Here is a 13,686-nt window from a genome sequence, read left to right on the forward strand (position 1 = left end):
GCTCCAGGCCTGCAACAGCACAGCCATTACCCTGGCTCTGCCAAGCGAAGGGAACATCATCCCTGCCTCCCCTGCCTGCAGCAGCTGGCCCCCCCGGCACCAGTGGGGCAGGCTGAGCAGCCAGTACCCTGGGAAGGCGGCAGCCTGCCGAGGAGAGCAAATGGATGCAAAATAAAGCCGGGTGTGTGCCGCCAGGCATGCTGCTCCTATTCAAGGATCCACATTCTGCCAGCAGTCTAAAAGAAAAGGTTTTTCTCCCCTCTCCTAATAAAAGATGCTTCTACTCTGAAGCCCCTCTTTGAGCCCAGCTTGCCCACACCAAGTCCGCGACTGTCCAGAAGATGCTGCAGCCCAGACACAGCTCAGCAGCTTTGGCATCTCTCCCACTGCTTCACTGCCATCAGCCCTCTGCAGAGCACAGGGTGGTGCCCAGCAGGGACAGGGCCTGTGGGACATGTGTGCGCTCCCAGCAAGAGTGGGCAGGGGCCTGAAAAACAAAGGGTGAGCAGAAATCCTGGAGACACAAAGCCCAGGATTAGTTGTAAGGGTGCATCAAACACCCCTGTCCACGATCCCTTGTTTCTACCCAACACTTCCATGATGGAGTACACAAGCAATTTGAGAGAGGAATTTCTGCTGGAGCCCAGACACCAATCCCATCCACTCCTGCACCATAATGCACCAGAGCTGAGATGAGGCTCCAGTGATGGCCCTTGTAGAGCTCAGACCAGCACTGGACAACAAGATGCTGCCCTCTCATCCATCACCATCACACCACGGGAAGGAGCCATGTGTTCAGCCAAGGTTGGCTCTGGCTGGAATCTGCTTCTGCAAGAACATATAACAAGGTGACTCCCTGCTTCCCCCAATTCTGCAAAAATCTCTTCTCCTAAGGACCCCAGCTTACCATCCCCAGTGCGGCTGCCACATCTCACACGTGTGGGCTGCCTCTAAGGACTAAGTGGTCAACCCACTACCAGACAGAGGATGCCATTCCCTCACCCTCGAGTATTTGTAATTCTCTTGATCAGGTTTCTGAAGATAGGCAATAGTCTTCCAAAGAAACCAGATGCACTTGACTCCTCCTCCCCATCCTCCCGGGCAGAAGGCAGCCCCAGCAGCTGCCACATCCCCGAGGCTCAGAATCTCAGAGGAGCAGTGATCAAAGCCATCCCTCTCCCATTGCGGTAGGCTCCGGATGTCAGCTCCATGACACCCCGCCTACCCATCCTGCCGGAGAGACTCTGTGCATTCATCAGGCATCTCCAGAGAGGCACACGGCAATCTGGAAGGCCCAGAGATGCCAGACCGCTAATGTGCTAGGGAAAAGACGTCAGCAAATATTACAAACACCCCAGAGGATCAGAGGCAGGACAAGAGAGGAAAGACCTGGAAGGAATTAGACAAAAAAAGAGGGCGAGAGCCTGCACTTGGGAAATTCACAGAGGAATGGTACTGCCTTCTTTCTTATTTCAAAAAGGGCGATACTGCTGAAGCAGATTCAGCGGCACTAAGAACCTGTGAGGAGGGTCTTGCATTCTTCCTCTCCTGTCCAATACCGCAGTATTAAGTGCTGAGGGAAACCAATATCGCGGGGCACAAGTCCTGCTTGTGCACTGCTCCTCTGAGATGGACAGAGCAGCCTGATTAAACATCTACAATCCATCTTCATCATCAGACCAGCACCAGGCTATCAGTCAAACCAGGGACAGCTCCTGGGCACACAAAAGCACATGCAGGTCACAAACCAGACTGCACCATTTAGGCAATGAAAGGTTGAGCATCCTCACAGCCTGAAGCCCTTGGCTTTCCCAGCCTTCCCTTCCCTCCAAGCCCTCCAAACACACCAACAGAGCCCCACTCAGCAGCAGGTACAGGGGAGGCAGAGCCAGCCCAGAGCTGCTGGACTCCCAGCAGGTCCACACAGCGTGGCCATGCCAGCCGGCTCTAGCTGTGCTGAAGTCAGAGCAACATCTAGGTCAGGCTCAGAAGAAAACAAAAAGCAGACAAGCAGCCCTCAGCTAGGAGTGGGGGATGTTGACACAGTAACCTTATCAAAACAGCTCAGCCCCAGTGCAGCCACACTCCTTCCCTGTGCCAAGGGAGAGCTCCCTATGGAAAAACAGAGCAAAAATATACAGGGAGCAACTTTCAGATGATTCCTGAAGTGCAGCCTGAACCTGGCAACTGTCTACAGGCTTTTAGACCTGTCAGCTGGCCCTGCCTCCAACACCAGAACCCTCTTGCCTCCATGAAACCACTGTTCACAGCTGGAGGGATCTCTCTCTGGCACTGGTTATTCATAAGCACAGCAATGATCCTCTTCAGCTACATAGGCATCCCAGAGCCCTGCAAAACCCCAGTGCATAATAAACAACAGTAGGGGTACAAAAGGCTTTTCCAGGGATAGAATCTTCTCCATGAAAACCATCAGAAAAGTGTGAGAGGCACAGTCTCACCAAACTGCCCCAGCTACAACTGCCACACACGATGACTTCCGCTGCAGGGGACCCGGAAAGGCTTCAGCCCTCTGATTTAAGAGATAACCAGCTCCTCATGCTGTTCCTAACCCCAGCACTTATCACTGACTGACTCAGAGTGGAGTCAAACCCTGACTTTAATCAGTATTCAGTATTATTAATAGAACCATGTACAAAACCTGGCAGGTGGAAGAACCCAGGCCAGTAGGAGCATCACTCATCTGCCAGCATCACCTCTGACAAAGTGGCTCTACCCACCTGCCTCCCACCAACCCTGCTCCCAGCAAAGCCCATCCTTCCTTCACTTTGTACCCCACAGATCTTCCTGGAAAAGACTGACACAGGAAGGCTCTGAGCTGCTCAACCTCTGTGGTTTTTTCTGATCCCACCCCATGCTTCTTCCCCTGTTCAGGGACTATGCTGCAGCCCCCTACCAGCAGCTCAGAGCCCTACTGCAGTCCACAGCTGCACCTTCAGAGGACACTACTGAGATGGCAAAGCCTGCGGAGATCAGGAGAGGCAGAGGCAGGCTGGGGGAGGGGAGATGAAGCATCCTAGAGGGCATCTCTACCTCCTTCCAGACACTGGGAGACTAAATCCCGAGCAGCTTGGCAAGGACGAGCTGCGTCTCAGCACAGCCGCACCTCAGCCAGGCTGTGCCGGGTGCCCCCCACCCTGGCACTGCCCACCCTTCCCGGGCAAGTGTGCGCCTCATTGTTGGTGCAAACAAAGGAGCGGTTTGTGTCTGAGGAAAAAAAGGGAGTCAGAGGCAAAATCATCCAGTAGCCCTGGATGTATGCAGACTAAGCTGCAGAAGGTTGCATGAATGTAGCATTTTCCAGACATCAGTTAATCCCCAGCTGTGCTCCGTCTCCATCTGCCTGGAAGAGGTGGGCTGTGTCTCACCTGCAGCCACAAAGGCAACCAGCGCCCAGTGACAAACCTGACATCCCTGACCTGACATCTCCTGTGAGGCCAGGCAACCTACTGGGGAGGGACAGGTGTGAAAAGCTTGGGGAAATGGCTTAGTGGTGGGCTTGGCAGAGCTGCATTAACCATTGGACATGACAATATAAGAGGTCTTTTCCAAACTAAATGATTCCATAATTCTATGTGCCCACCAGCACGCCCATGAGTATTGCCTTGGCAAGGATCTCAGTCTATTCTTATAGAGGAAAAATGAGGACACTGGGATTCCCACTAACTGTCTGAGGACCAAGCTATGGATGTCTGTTGGATGTCTGGCTACATGCTAAGTGGAAGAGTGATGCACTTGCTGTTTGCCCTTCAGGGCTGCATCCTCTGCTGCCCTGCCCCCATCACCTCCAAGGTGGCCAAGGGAAGGTTTTTGCTCAGCTGCCCTCCTGGCTGTGCTCACTGAGGTGCCCTGTTTAGTCGCTGTGATGAACCCCAGGTCACACATCAGGTCACACATCAGCTGCTCAGGGCTCATCCCAGCAGCAGTGTGATGCCAGCAGGCCGTGGTTTGCCGTGGCCATTCCCTGAATCCCCGATTTCACCAATCAGCCTCAGTCCTGTTGCCCTGCAGATACTTTGAAGGATCTTGAGCATCAGCAGGAGCAAAGGGGCTGTATTCCCGGTTTAGAAAGGTAATAGTGGACCATCCGCCTGCTGAAGGCTTTTCCTAACCGTAATGCCCAATAATTCTCAGCACCCGGCAAAAGTTCCTTCGTCCCCTGCCTATCGGAGACACTGATAATGGGCTTCACATTGATGCAGCTGGTTCAGGAGACAGGACCAGACCCGTGGGCTCTCCCTGCCCAGCGCTGCAGCTGGCGACCTAGAGGACGCCAGTCAGAAACACACACACAACCCCTCCCTTCTGCTCCCGTTCCTGCCACATCATTTTCCCTCCCGGGCTGCCCCGGCGGCTCCCTCTCCAGCCCCACGCCCCGGCCCGCAGCAGGGGCAGGCACAGGGGACGCCGCCCGCCGCCCTCGCCGGGCCCGGCACCGCCGAGCAGGTGCCCCCCGCTCCCCGAGCCGCATCCCCCGCAGCACCAGCAGCATCCCGCCGCCGAGCCCCCCCGCCCCGCCACGGTCACGGCTACGGCTGGGCCGGCACGGTTCGCTCACCTTCTCCACGTTCTCCACGGTGAAGTCGAGGCCCTGCGGCGGCGGCGCCTCCGCCCTCCGCTCCATGGCTGCGGCGGCGCTCAGGAGGCGGCGGCGGGCGGGCGACAGCGGCGGCGCACGGGCAGCCGCATCGCGGCGGGACCCGCCTCCCCGCCCCGACGGGGGCGGCGGCACCGGGGCGGCGCGGCTCGGCGCGGCGGTCGGGCCGGGAGGCGCCCGCGGGACTCCCCGAGCAGCCCCACTGCCCCGCTCCGCTTCTGTCCGGCCCCGCCTCGCCTCTCCCCGCGGCCCCGCAGGCGCGGCCGGGCAGCCCAGGACCTGCCGCAGCGCCGCGCCGCACGCCGGGAGCGGTAGTCCCGGCCCACGCGCGCCCCCTGCCGGGCGCCGCGCACCGCGCACCGCGCGCGGGGCGGACCGTGCCGGCGGGAGCCGCCCGCAGCACCGCTCCGCACCCTCCCCCTGCCACCGCAGGGGCACTCCCGTCCCCGTCCCCATCACGGGCACACGCAGGGGTTGGACGCGCAGCCCATCGCTTTATTGCTACAGGAAAAGGCGACTGTACAAAAATAGAGTTTATCCCTCAAATTTTACAAATAATAGAAAAAGGGTGCGGGGTGCACGGGGCGCTGCCCAGGGCTTTAGTGCAGCGCTGGGATTAAATTACACCCGGCCCCCGAGGGCCCAAAGTCATAAATAGGAGCTGCCGCTCGAGAACAATAAATAAATAATTTAGAGTAATAAATAGTTTAGTGCCACAGCACCATGGAGCAGCGGGAGGACCCTGCCACTGCCCTGGGAACCGGGCAGGAGTGGGGGTCCGAATGGGTGTCTATGACTGAACACCCTGCAGAATACTAGGGGCTGCTGCTGGTCTGGGTGCAGGCATCCCATTCCACACTGGTTCAAATCCCCACTGTATCCCTGCCCTCAGGGACACCCCTTCCCTGCACCATTGTCCCCAGGGTCCCCGAGGGGACAGAGAGGTTTTGCCCCCTCCGAAGCTTGGGTGATGCTTGGGCCCTGGAGCACAGATGCAGGAGTGCTGCTGATGGACACTGGACTGGCAGACCCTTGGCAGTGGGGGGGATGGTCTCTCTTCAGCTCGTCTCCAGGGCTGAGCCAGGGCACCTGGGCAGAAGCCCATATAGCCGGTGGCACCAGCTGCTTGGCACTGAGCAGGAGTGGGCTTGGCCACCCACACCCCAGTCATGACTCCATCTCACCTCGGTTCTTTGTGGCCACATAATAACAGAGGCACCAGCCTCTGCCAGACCCTTGTTCTGAGCAACAGTGCCACTGCATGTGGCAAGCTGGAGTCTGTCGGCATGTGTCGAGCTGGGGCCAAGCCAGCAGCCCCCTCCTCAGCCAATACAGCTGCACTCAGCTGCTGAGAGCTTCTCCACTGTTTGCCACGTGTTCTCCACATCCATGAAGGAGACAGCCTCATAGCGGGTGGGGCGGCAGCAGGGGTGGCTGAGGACCCGCTCCTGTGGTCCTGGGGTGATGAGCTGCTGCCTCAGCAGGCTGCCCAGTGTCAAGTCATAGTTGCTGCGTGCCCGGTGGCAGGACCCACTGCAGTACTTGAAGAGCACGATCTCATCCGAGTTGAAGCCCAGGCCCAGGTCACGCACCTTCACCATCAGGTTGCGGATGTGGCAGTTGCGCCCACGGGTGCCCCGTGAGGATTTCCGCTGCCCCTGCCCCTTTCTGGTTTTGCTGGAGCCTGGCGATGAGCGTTCAGCACGCAGCAGCAGGTCCTCCGTCAGCTCTGCGGTGCCTGGGCTACCTGTTGTCATGTTGTCCCCTGCACATGGAGGAGATGGTGCTGTCAGGACCCATCCTGCACCCATCGCCCTCTTTCTGAGCCTGCCAGTCCCTGCTGTGACCTACAGACCCCTCCTGATCACCCACCATGGCAATGGCTGGTGCCTGAGAGGGTGCGTGGATGTGTGGGAAGATTCTTCCAGCCAGGAATCTTCTAGTCTTGTCATTTCTAGGGCTCTGCCATATGCCCAGCATGAAGCTCAGGGCCCCATATATTCAGATCCCCTCAGCCCAGCCCCAAAGTGCAGCCACAGCCCCACACAAGCTGCCCCACCCCTCGCAGCTCCCAACCTGCACATGCCCCACGCACGGGACTACCATCCCAAGCTGGGGGGGTTTGTCCCAAAACTCACCGTACAACTGGCTCCAGCCAGCGGCAAGTGGTGCCTCCACACCATCCTCCACAGACAGGCTGGCAGTGGCCGTGCCCTGTGGCATGGTGGCTGCGTCCAGCGTCTCGTTGCAGTGTGGTGTTCGCAGGGTGCCTGTGGCCAGCCCAGCCAGCAGTGACAGGATGGCAAAGAACCCCCACAGTGTTCCCTCCTGCAACAAATCACAGCACAGCAAGGTCAGCCCTGACCAGGGTTCCACACCAGGAATGAAGCTCCATGAGCTGGGGATGGGTGGGGATGGGGTCATGTAGTCTTGGCCATTGCAGCCAGACAGACCTGGACTCACCTTGGGCTGCAGGTGTGTGGCAGGTGCTGCAGGCCTTCGCTCTGGTGGCCCCTGCTGCTGGTCCATGCTAGCTGCAAGCAGAGGTTGGGGTCAGTGCCCACACAGGGTGGCTGGCTGAGAGTTGGCACATGTCTCCCCCGACCTGGCCAAGTATGCCACCCCCTCCCTCGCCCCCCAGAACCTCACACCTCCTGCACCCCATTCACGGCCCATCCCTACCCCTGGCATAGCCAGGCATGCTCACCACACCGAACACTCCCTCCAAGAGACTGGGCAGCTTGTGCAATCCAGCCTTTGTACAGCACCTCTCCTCAGGGGCAATGCAGCCATGTCCTTGTGTGAACAGCCTGAGATGCAGTGAGGCAGCGGCTGGGACTGGGAGCGCTGCACGGGGGGGCCCTTTCCCATGGCCCTTCCCTGGGAATGTTTTTCTTGTTCACAGTGGGAGCCTGACCTTGGAAACTCCAAATCCATTAGCACAGGGTCCTCGGGTGCAGCCACCCCTTGGCCCCGTGCTGGCTCCCCAGGCTGCTGCCTGCGCCAAGCTGGGACACGCCACCCCCGAGCAGCCTGGATGAGTGGGACTGCAAGGGGCAGGATGGTCAGGCGGGTCCTGTGGGGACATAGTATAGTATGGAGCACCATGCTGGGCTCACTGTAGTCATTCACCCCAAAAACACTGCTTGGCATCCACTGCCCTGACATGCAGAAAGGAACTGGATCCCTGCTGTGCATGGTCCCAGCGAAGCAGCAAGCATGGTCTCAGGGGAGTGATGTCTCCCAGGAGGTGCTGGGGCAACTCCCGTTTGCAGCCACATCTTTGCCTCCTTCCCCAGCTCCCCGCTGTGGTGTAGGGGTGCCCCAGTGCCCAAAGCTAGGATACTCTGGCTTTGAAGGGCTTTAGAAGTGGTTCCAAAAGGGGTTGTGCCCTCCTTGGCCCATCTGCTGCATGTCCTCTCTCTCAGGATGGAACTGTCCTCTTGGAGCTTAGTGATATTCTGCATTCAGGAGTTCCTCCATCCCCTCTACGACTTTGGCTTTGCCCCAGCATGCCCCAGTTGCTTCCATGGCAAAGGAAGCAATGTGGGATGGGGACATGCTGAGGAGAGCACTTTGGACTGAAAAAAAGTGAAAGCACATGCCTGGGCACTGCTGGCACAAGAAAAAATAATTTCTTCCAGTCCCTCTAGCATCTCAGGGGATGATCCCCAAGTCCTATTTGTGGAATCTGATGCCCCCCTGCACTGGCCACACTGTGACACGGGTCTGTAGTGGGCCCTGCCAGGCCCATGTGCCCACTCTAGGGACCGTGCACCAGGCGGGATGCGCCCCCGGTGCCGGCAGGGCTCTCACCGGCCCCCCCGGCCGCGCCAGCCGCCACAGCCTGGCCAAACACAGCCCACGCTGCACTTCGCTCCCGTGGCGGCCCGTGGCCCCACGCCAGCCGCTGCCGCCAGGTCATGGATTTCCCAGGCTGGCACCCCCGGAGGGGCCAGGCGAGGGTCCCTGCGCCCTGTTGGGAAGGGACGGACTCCCCGGTCCTCGCTTCCGCGGCCGGCCGCCCCGGTACGGCCCCTCGGCTCCAGCATCCCGGCGGGATGGGATGGGAACGGGATGGAGAACGGGACGGGACGGGACGGGATCAGCCGGTGCAATTCAGGTTTCTCCCGTCCGGCGGCAGCACAGGAGCGCTGCAGCGGGAGCGCTGCCGGCGGGGCGCCGAACGAGGGCAGCCTCCCTTCGCCACCGGGAGCCCCAGTGCCGAAGCGACGGACTAACACAACCAGTCCCTCCTCAGACTCGGGGCCCCGTCCACGGGCGCAGCTCCCCGAGCGCGCAGGACCGCAGCCCACGCTGCCCCGCAGCCCCGCTCGGCATCTCCTTCCGTCCAGCACGGCCAGGGCTAAAGCAAGCACCTGGGCACTCCACGGGGGTGCCAGACCGGCACGCTCCACAGCATACCCCCATGTCCCGTACGGGGAAATTTGGCTGAGATCTGCCCCAGACACGGTTGCCAGAGCCCTGCCGGGCGATTCATAGACACAGGAGGGCTTTTTCCCAGGGTCGGAACCGAGCCCATCCGTGTGCACCTGCCTGGACCCCCGCCACTTGCGTTCCCCGCCCGGGGCTAAGCAACAGCAATTGTTGGTGCAACCCCTAAGCAAGCCACCTCACACTCACTCGTGCAAAGCCCGGCGAGAGCCCCGCTGCCTGCCCTGTGCACGGCGCGCTGGGGGAGGATGTCCCGTGGCTGCACCAAGCCCCCGAGGGAGGCAGCAGACACTCGCGAAGTGCATGCACGCAGGCCCAGCGGGTGCCCCAGGCCGGCGGTGAGAGCCTCGGCTCTCGGAGTAGCTGCGCCAGCCCTGCAGCCGGGGATCCCACCTGGTAGCGCGGAGGGATGCCCGGAGACCCTTTTGAGCACCTGCGGGCACCGGCGGAGGCCCTGCATCCCTCCGCGCTGACCCTGGCAGAAGAAGCGATGGGGGTCAGCAACCAACCCCACGTATGATGAGGAGCGGGCACCCGCCCCGTAAAGCCTTGGAAGACCGGGCTCGGACACGTGGGACACACAGCAGAGACCAAACTGGACCCCAACTCAGGGACAGCAGAGCCAGGGGGCACAGGGTACCCCCGCCCCTTGCCTCTGGCCTGCCCACCGCCCGGGGCGCACACCTGTCCGACGTGCTCCACGGGCCGGGCGGGAGCCCAGGGAAGAGGCGGGAGAGTCCGTCCCCGTGCCCCCCGGGCGCCCGCAGCGGGGTGCCGCCTCTCCCCGCCCCAGCAGGGAGCCCGGGCCCCGCCGCGGCCCCCAGCGCTTCCCGCCGCCGGGTCGGGCTCGGCACCCCGGTAGCAGACCGGAGGGGACTTGCCCGGGGACCGCCAGAGACCCCTCACCGACCCACGAGTATTGCCGGGAGGCGGGCGGCGAAGCGGATTCCCTCGTCCCCCCCGTAGTCCTGGTACGAGCCTCTGCCGAGACTCGTGGCCGCCGGCAGGCTGGGGCGGGCGCTGTCGCCCGCCACCTCGGTTTGCACTCACCGTGCCCGCGGCAGGGACCATCCCCCGGGCCGCCGCTGCCCCGCATCGCCTCCGCTCCCCGCCGCCCCCCGCCGCCCGCCGCCGCTGCGCCGGGGCGGGGCGCTGGCGGGGGCCGGCGCTGCCCCGCCGGCACCGACTCCCGCCGCTGCTCCCGGTGCCGCTCCCGCTGCGTCTCGGGGTGCGGTGCCGGCGGCGTCAGGCGGACGCACAGTGCCGGGCAGCGGCGGCTCCATCCCGCTCCCGTCGTCGCTGCCGGTGTCAAATTCCAGCCACTGTCACCTGACCGGCGGGGCGGGCACCGGCACCGGGACCCCTACTCACACTGGCACCAGGATACCAAGCGGCACCCCGATCCACACGTAGTGGCACCGGGACTCTAACCCGCACGGGCGCCTGGACCGCACAGGACCGGGAGGGCATCGGAATCCCGCCAGCATCAGGAGCCGCAGCCCAACCCGCTTCAGCACCGGCTCTCGCCGTGATCCGCACCGCCTCCAAGCTCCCGCGGAAACTCGCACCCCGCCGGGAACAGCACCGGGACCCCCGGAGGCTCCCGACCCCTGCTACCGTCACCTGCCCGTCGGCCGGCCTCCGGGCGGGCGGACCCGCAGCCCGGACGGACGGACGCTCCGTGATTGGTGCTCCGACATCCCGGTCACAGCGCTACCAGGACGGACACACGGACACCCTCGGGAAAGGGTTCAGCCCTTCCCGGAGCGCTCAGCGAGCAGAGCCGCGCGAAGCACCCCTTGCCCACGTGGGGATCCGGAGGGGATGGGTTGTCGGCCAAGGTCGGGGCCATCCCGGCAGCTCCCGGCAGCGGCGGGGCCGGCCGGCGTCCCAAGCACCCCGAGCTGACTCGGGTCACCGGTGTGCTTGGCGCTCGTGTCCAAGCACGGAGGAGGAGTCCGCCCTCCCGCCCGCCCGCGCCCCGCGCCACGGTCCTCCTCGGCTGGGCCGCCGCCACCGGGCTCCTTACCTCTGCCGTCGCCCTGCCTCCCTCCGCCGGGGCCGCCGCTGGCCCCGGGGACATGGGGGCCGACTGGCGAGTCGAGCCGAGCCCGTGCGAGTCCTTACGTCACCGCCCGGGGCCCTCCGCGTCCATCCCGGGGCTCTCGAGTGCTCCTTGCGAACGTGCCAAATCCCGGGGCCGCCTCCGCTCGGCCCCGCTTCACACGTGCTCCCCTGGCCGGAGCTGATCGCCGGGACGTGCCCCGGGCCAGGCGAGCCCCCCGGGTCTGGCCCTCATGGCTTCGGGGTCCGAGGGCACCCGGGCGGGCTGCGCGCCCCGCGGTGCCGCCGGCCGTGTCACCTGCCCCGGCGGCGCTCCGCCGCCTCGGCGCAACTCCCCGGGCTTATGCAACTCCCCGGCTGGAGCGGGGCCAGCGCCTCGGTCGCCGCCTGTGCCACGGCTGCACGCCGGTTCCCAGGTCGCCCCGACCCCGGGCCACCCTCGTGGCCTTCACGTCCGCCCCGCCGCCCGGCAGCCTGGGCCCCGCGGTCCCGCGCAAGGCTCCTGCAGCCACCTGCGGAGCCGCCGCCTCCCCTGCTCTCATCTCCTCGGATTATCCAGCGCGCGGGTGACAACTCCCGCGTCCTCCTGCGACATCACCTGCCAGGGAGTGTGCGGGCACAGGCGGCGCCCACTAAGCCGTCCCTGCCACCGCGAGCAGGGACAGCGGAGGTGGCACGCGGCCCGGAGCTGCTGCTGCACCTGCCCTGCAGCGGCACCGTGTGGCCCAGGCTCCCCCATTTTCACCCCCACTCCTGTCCTGGCGCAAGCCTCCTGACCTAGTCTGTGGCTAGGGTGGCTCCCTGCTAGTGGGACTCTGTGGGAGTCTGGGCTCTGCCGTGGGACTGGTGCTCCACGGCTGGGGCTGCTTCTATTTGAGATGTCCTCATGGGCATCGGAGGCAGTGCCCGTGGATGCCTTGGCCCAGAAGGGTTTTGGAGGCCCTTGTGCATCCCTGTGCTAGAGAAACAGCTGGGGTGAGTGACAGGGAACAGGATCGTCTGCTTTGCAGGGCTACAGACTAACGCAGCTTGGAAAATTTCAATGTGCATTGGCATGTCCTGTTCCAGGTTGCCTGGCTGTCCCCATGGAGCTGGGTCTGGCCACAGCCTTGCCGGTACTAGGGAAGCTGCCCAGGAAGAGAGGGCTGCCAATGAAGAGAAGGGCTGCCTCCCCTGCTGTTAACCCTCAGGCCTTGGAGACAGCCTCAGATACTGGCTCAGCAGAGAGGTTACCCCATCCCCTCCCATCTTCCCTACAGGCTGGGCAGGTCTTCATGTCCCCAGGACACAGCCAGGAAGTTCTGAGAATGAGATGCCGGTTGTATGCAGAGTGCTACGTGGGGTATGGCACAGGGGACTCCATACAGGTGAGCCCACAGTGCCCCTTCATGTGGAAGGGGTGGTTGTGCTAAGCCTGGCCTCTGTCCTCTTCCAGGTGTACTCCCTTCAAGGCTGCTGTCCTAAACCGCTGGAGGCACTGACTCCCTCCTCTGCCCTTTCTTCTTGTCCTGGGAGACATACATCTGCTGTCAGCCCTACTAATGTCCTACCAGCAGCACCTCCTCCCTGTCCCCCCACAATCATGGTGGCAGGGGATGGCATGTCCCAGCTATGTGCCTCAATCCCAGCACTGCTCTCTCTTCTTGGGCTCCCGTGAGTATTGGCTCTGCCCTGGGGTGTGCTGAGCCTGGGTAAGGCTGCACAGGGTACTGGGGTGCAGGGCAGGGTTCCAGCCCCACAAGACTCCAGACAGAGGGGTGACCTGCTCCCTGACCGCTGCTGCTACTGCCTGGCTTGATACCTCCCAAAGCACTGCCTGTATCAGCCTGTGCTCCTGCATCCCTGGAGCTGGAGTGCCCCCAGGTGCCTTGTCTGGTCTGGAGTAAACCCTGCTGAGCTGAGCCAGGACCTGCTGTGACATCTGTCCCTAAAGGTGCCACCCTTGCATGCAGCAGGATGGGGGTGATGCAGACCAGCCAGATGGCAGGACTGAGTGTGCTGTCCGAGGCCATGGCTGGGTGTGACAAAACATACGTGGGAGAGAGCTGTGACGCAGGCTTTGTCCCATCTCAGCAGTGACGTGGCTCTTCCAGGGATATCTCTGAACAAGTCTCCTTGTCTCAGCTGACTTGGATGTCCTTGTGTGCCCTGGTCCCAGGCTCTGTGCTTTTTTCCTCCTTAGCCCTCCCAAGGGCAGGATAGGGCATGGGCCATCCCTGGGGCTGGCTCAGCCCGATGGCAGTGGTGGCCCTGCTCTTCAAATACTGGGAAGAGAGGAGGGATGGAAGGAGAATTTGAGCTTCTCCAGTATCTCCTTGAAATCTGCAACCATGCATCAGGGAGGGCTGGGCAGGTGCTTCTCTGGTGCCCCATTGGTGCTAGCAACAACCCACCCCTTGTTGTTTAGAAGCTGGGAGGTCTGGCAGACCAGTCACTCCTCTGGAAGTACCCTTCCCATGCCTCTGGATGGGAGTCTCCAACATATCCTGTGGCTTTGGGGGCCTGGTGGCATCACCAGGGTTTGCCTAAGGGTTACACTCCTCCAGCTGGGA

General features: G+C 62.4%; 1 protein-coding gene across 3 annotated transcripts in view; it reads right to left on the minus strand.

Annotated features, from left to right (window-relative positions):
• IPO13 (importin 13) overlaps nucleotides 1–10,169 on the minus strand; it is a 36,876-nt gene extending 26,707 nt beyond the window's left edge. Inside the window, exons 1-4 of one of the 3 annotated variants that reach the window (XM_042779560.1) lie at nucleotides 10,121–10,169; nucleotides 7,079–7,149; nucleotides 6,754–6,943; nucleotides 6,208–6,380 (exon numbers count right to left, since the gene is read on the minus strand). In XM_042779560.1, the coding sequence (XP_042635494.1) occupies nucleotides 6,208–6,380; nucleotides 6,754–6,943; nucleotides 7,079–7,149; nucleotides 10,121–10,166 (480 nt within the window). In that variant the 5' untranslated portion in view covers nucleotides 10,167–10,169. Of the gene's footprint in view, nucleotides 1–4,576; nucleotides 4,680–6,207; nucleotides 6,381–6,753; nucleotides 6,944–7,078; nucleotides 7,150–10,120 lie in introns of those variants that run through there. The other 2 variants (XM_033067205.1, XM_033067206.2) reach the window with 2 other exon arrangements.
• Between the last annotated feature and the right edge of the window lie 3,517 nt (nucleotides 10,170–13,686).

This window comes from Catharus ustulatus, chromosome 9, assembly GCF_009819885.2.
Source record: "Catharus ustulatus isolate bCatUst1 chromosome 9, bCatUst1.pri.v2, whole genome shotgun sequence".
Classification (NCBI taxonomy): Eukaryota; Metazoa; Chordata; class Aves; order Passeriformes; family Turdidae; genus Catharus; species Catharus ustulatus.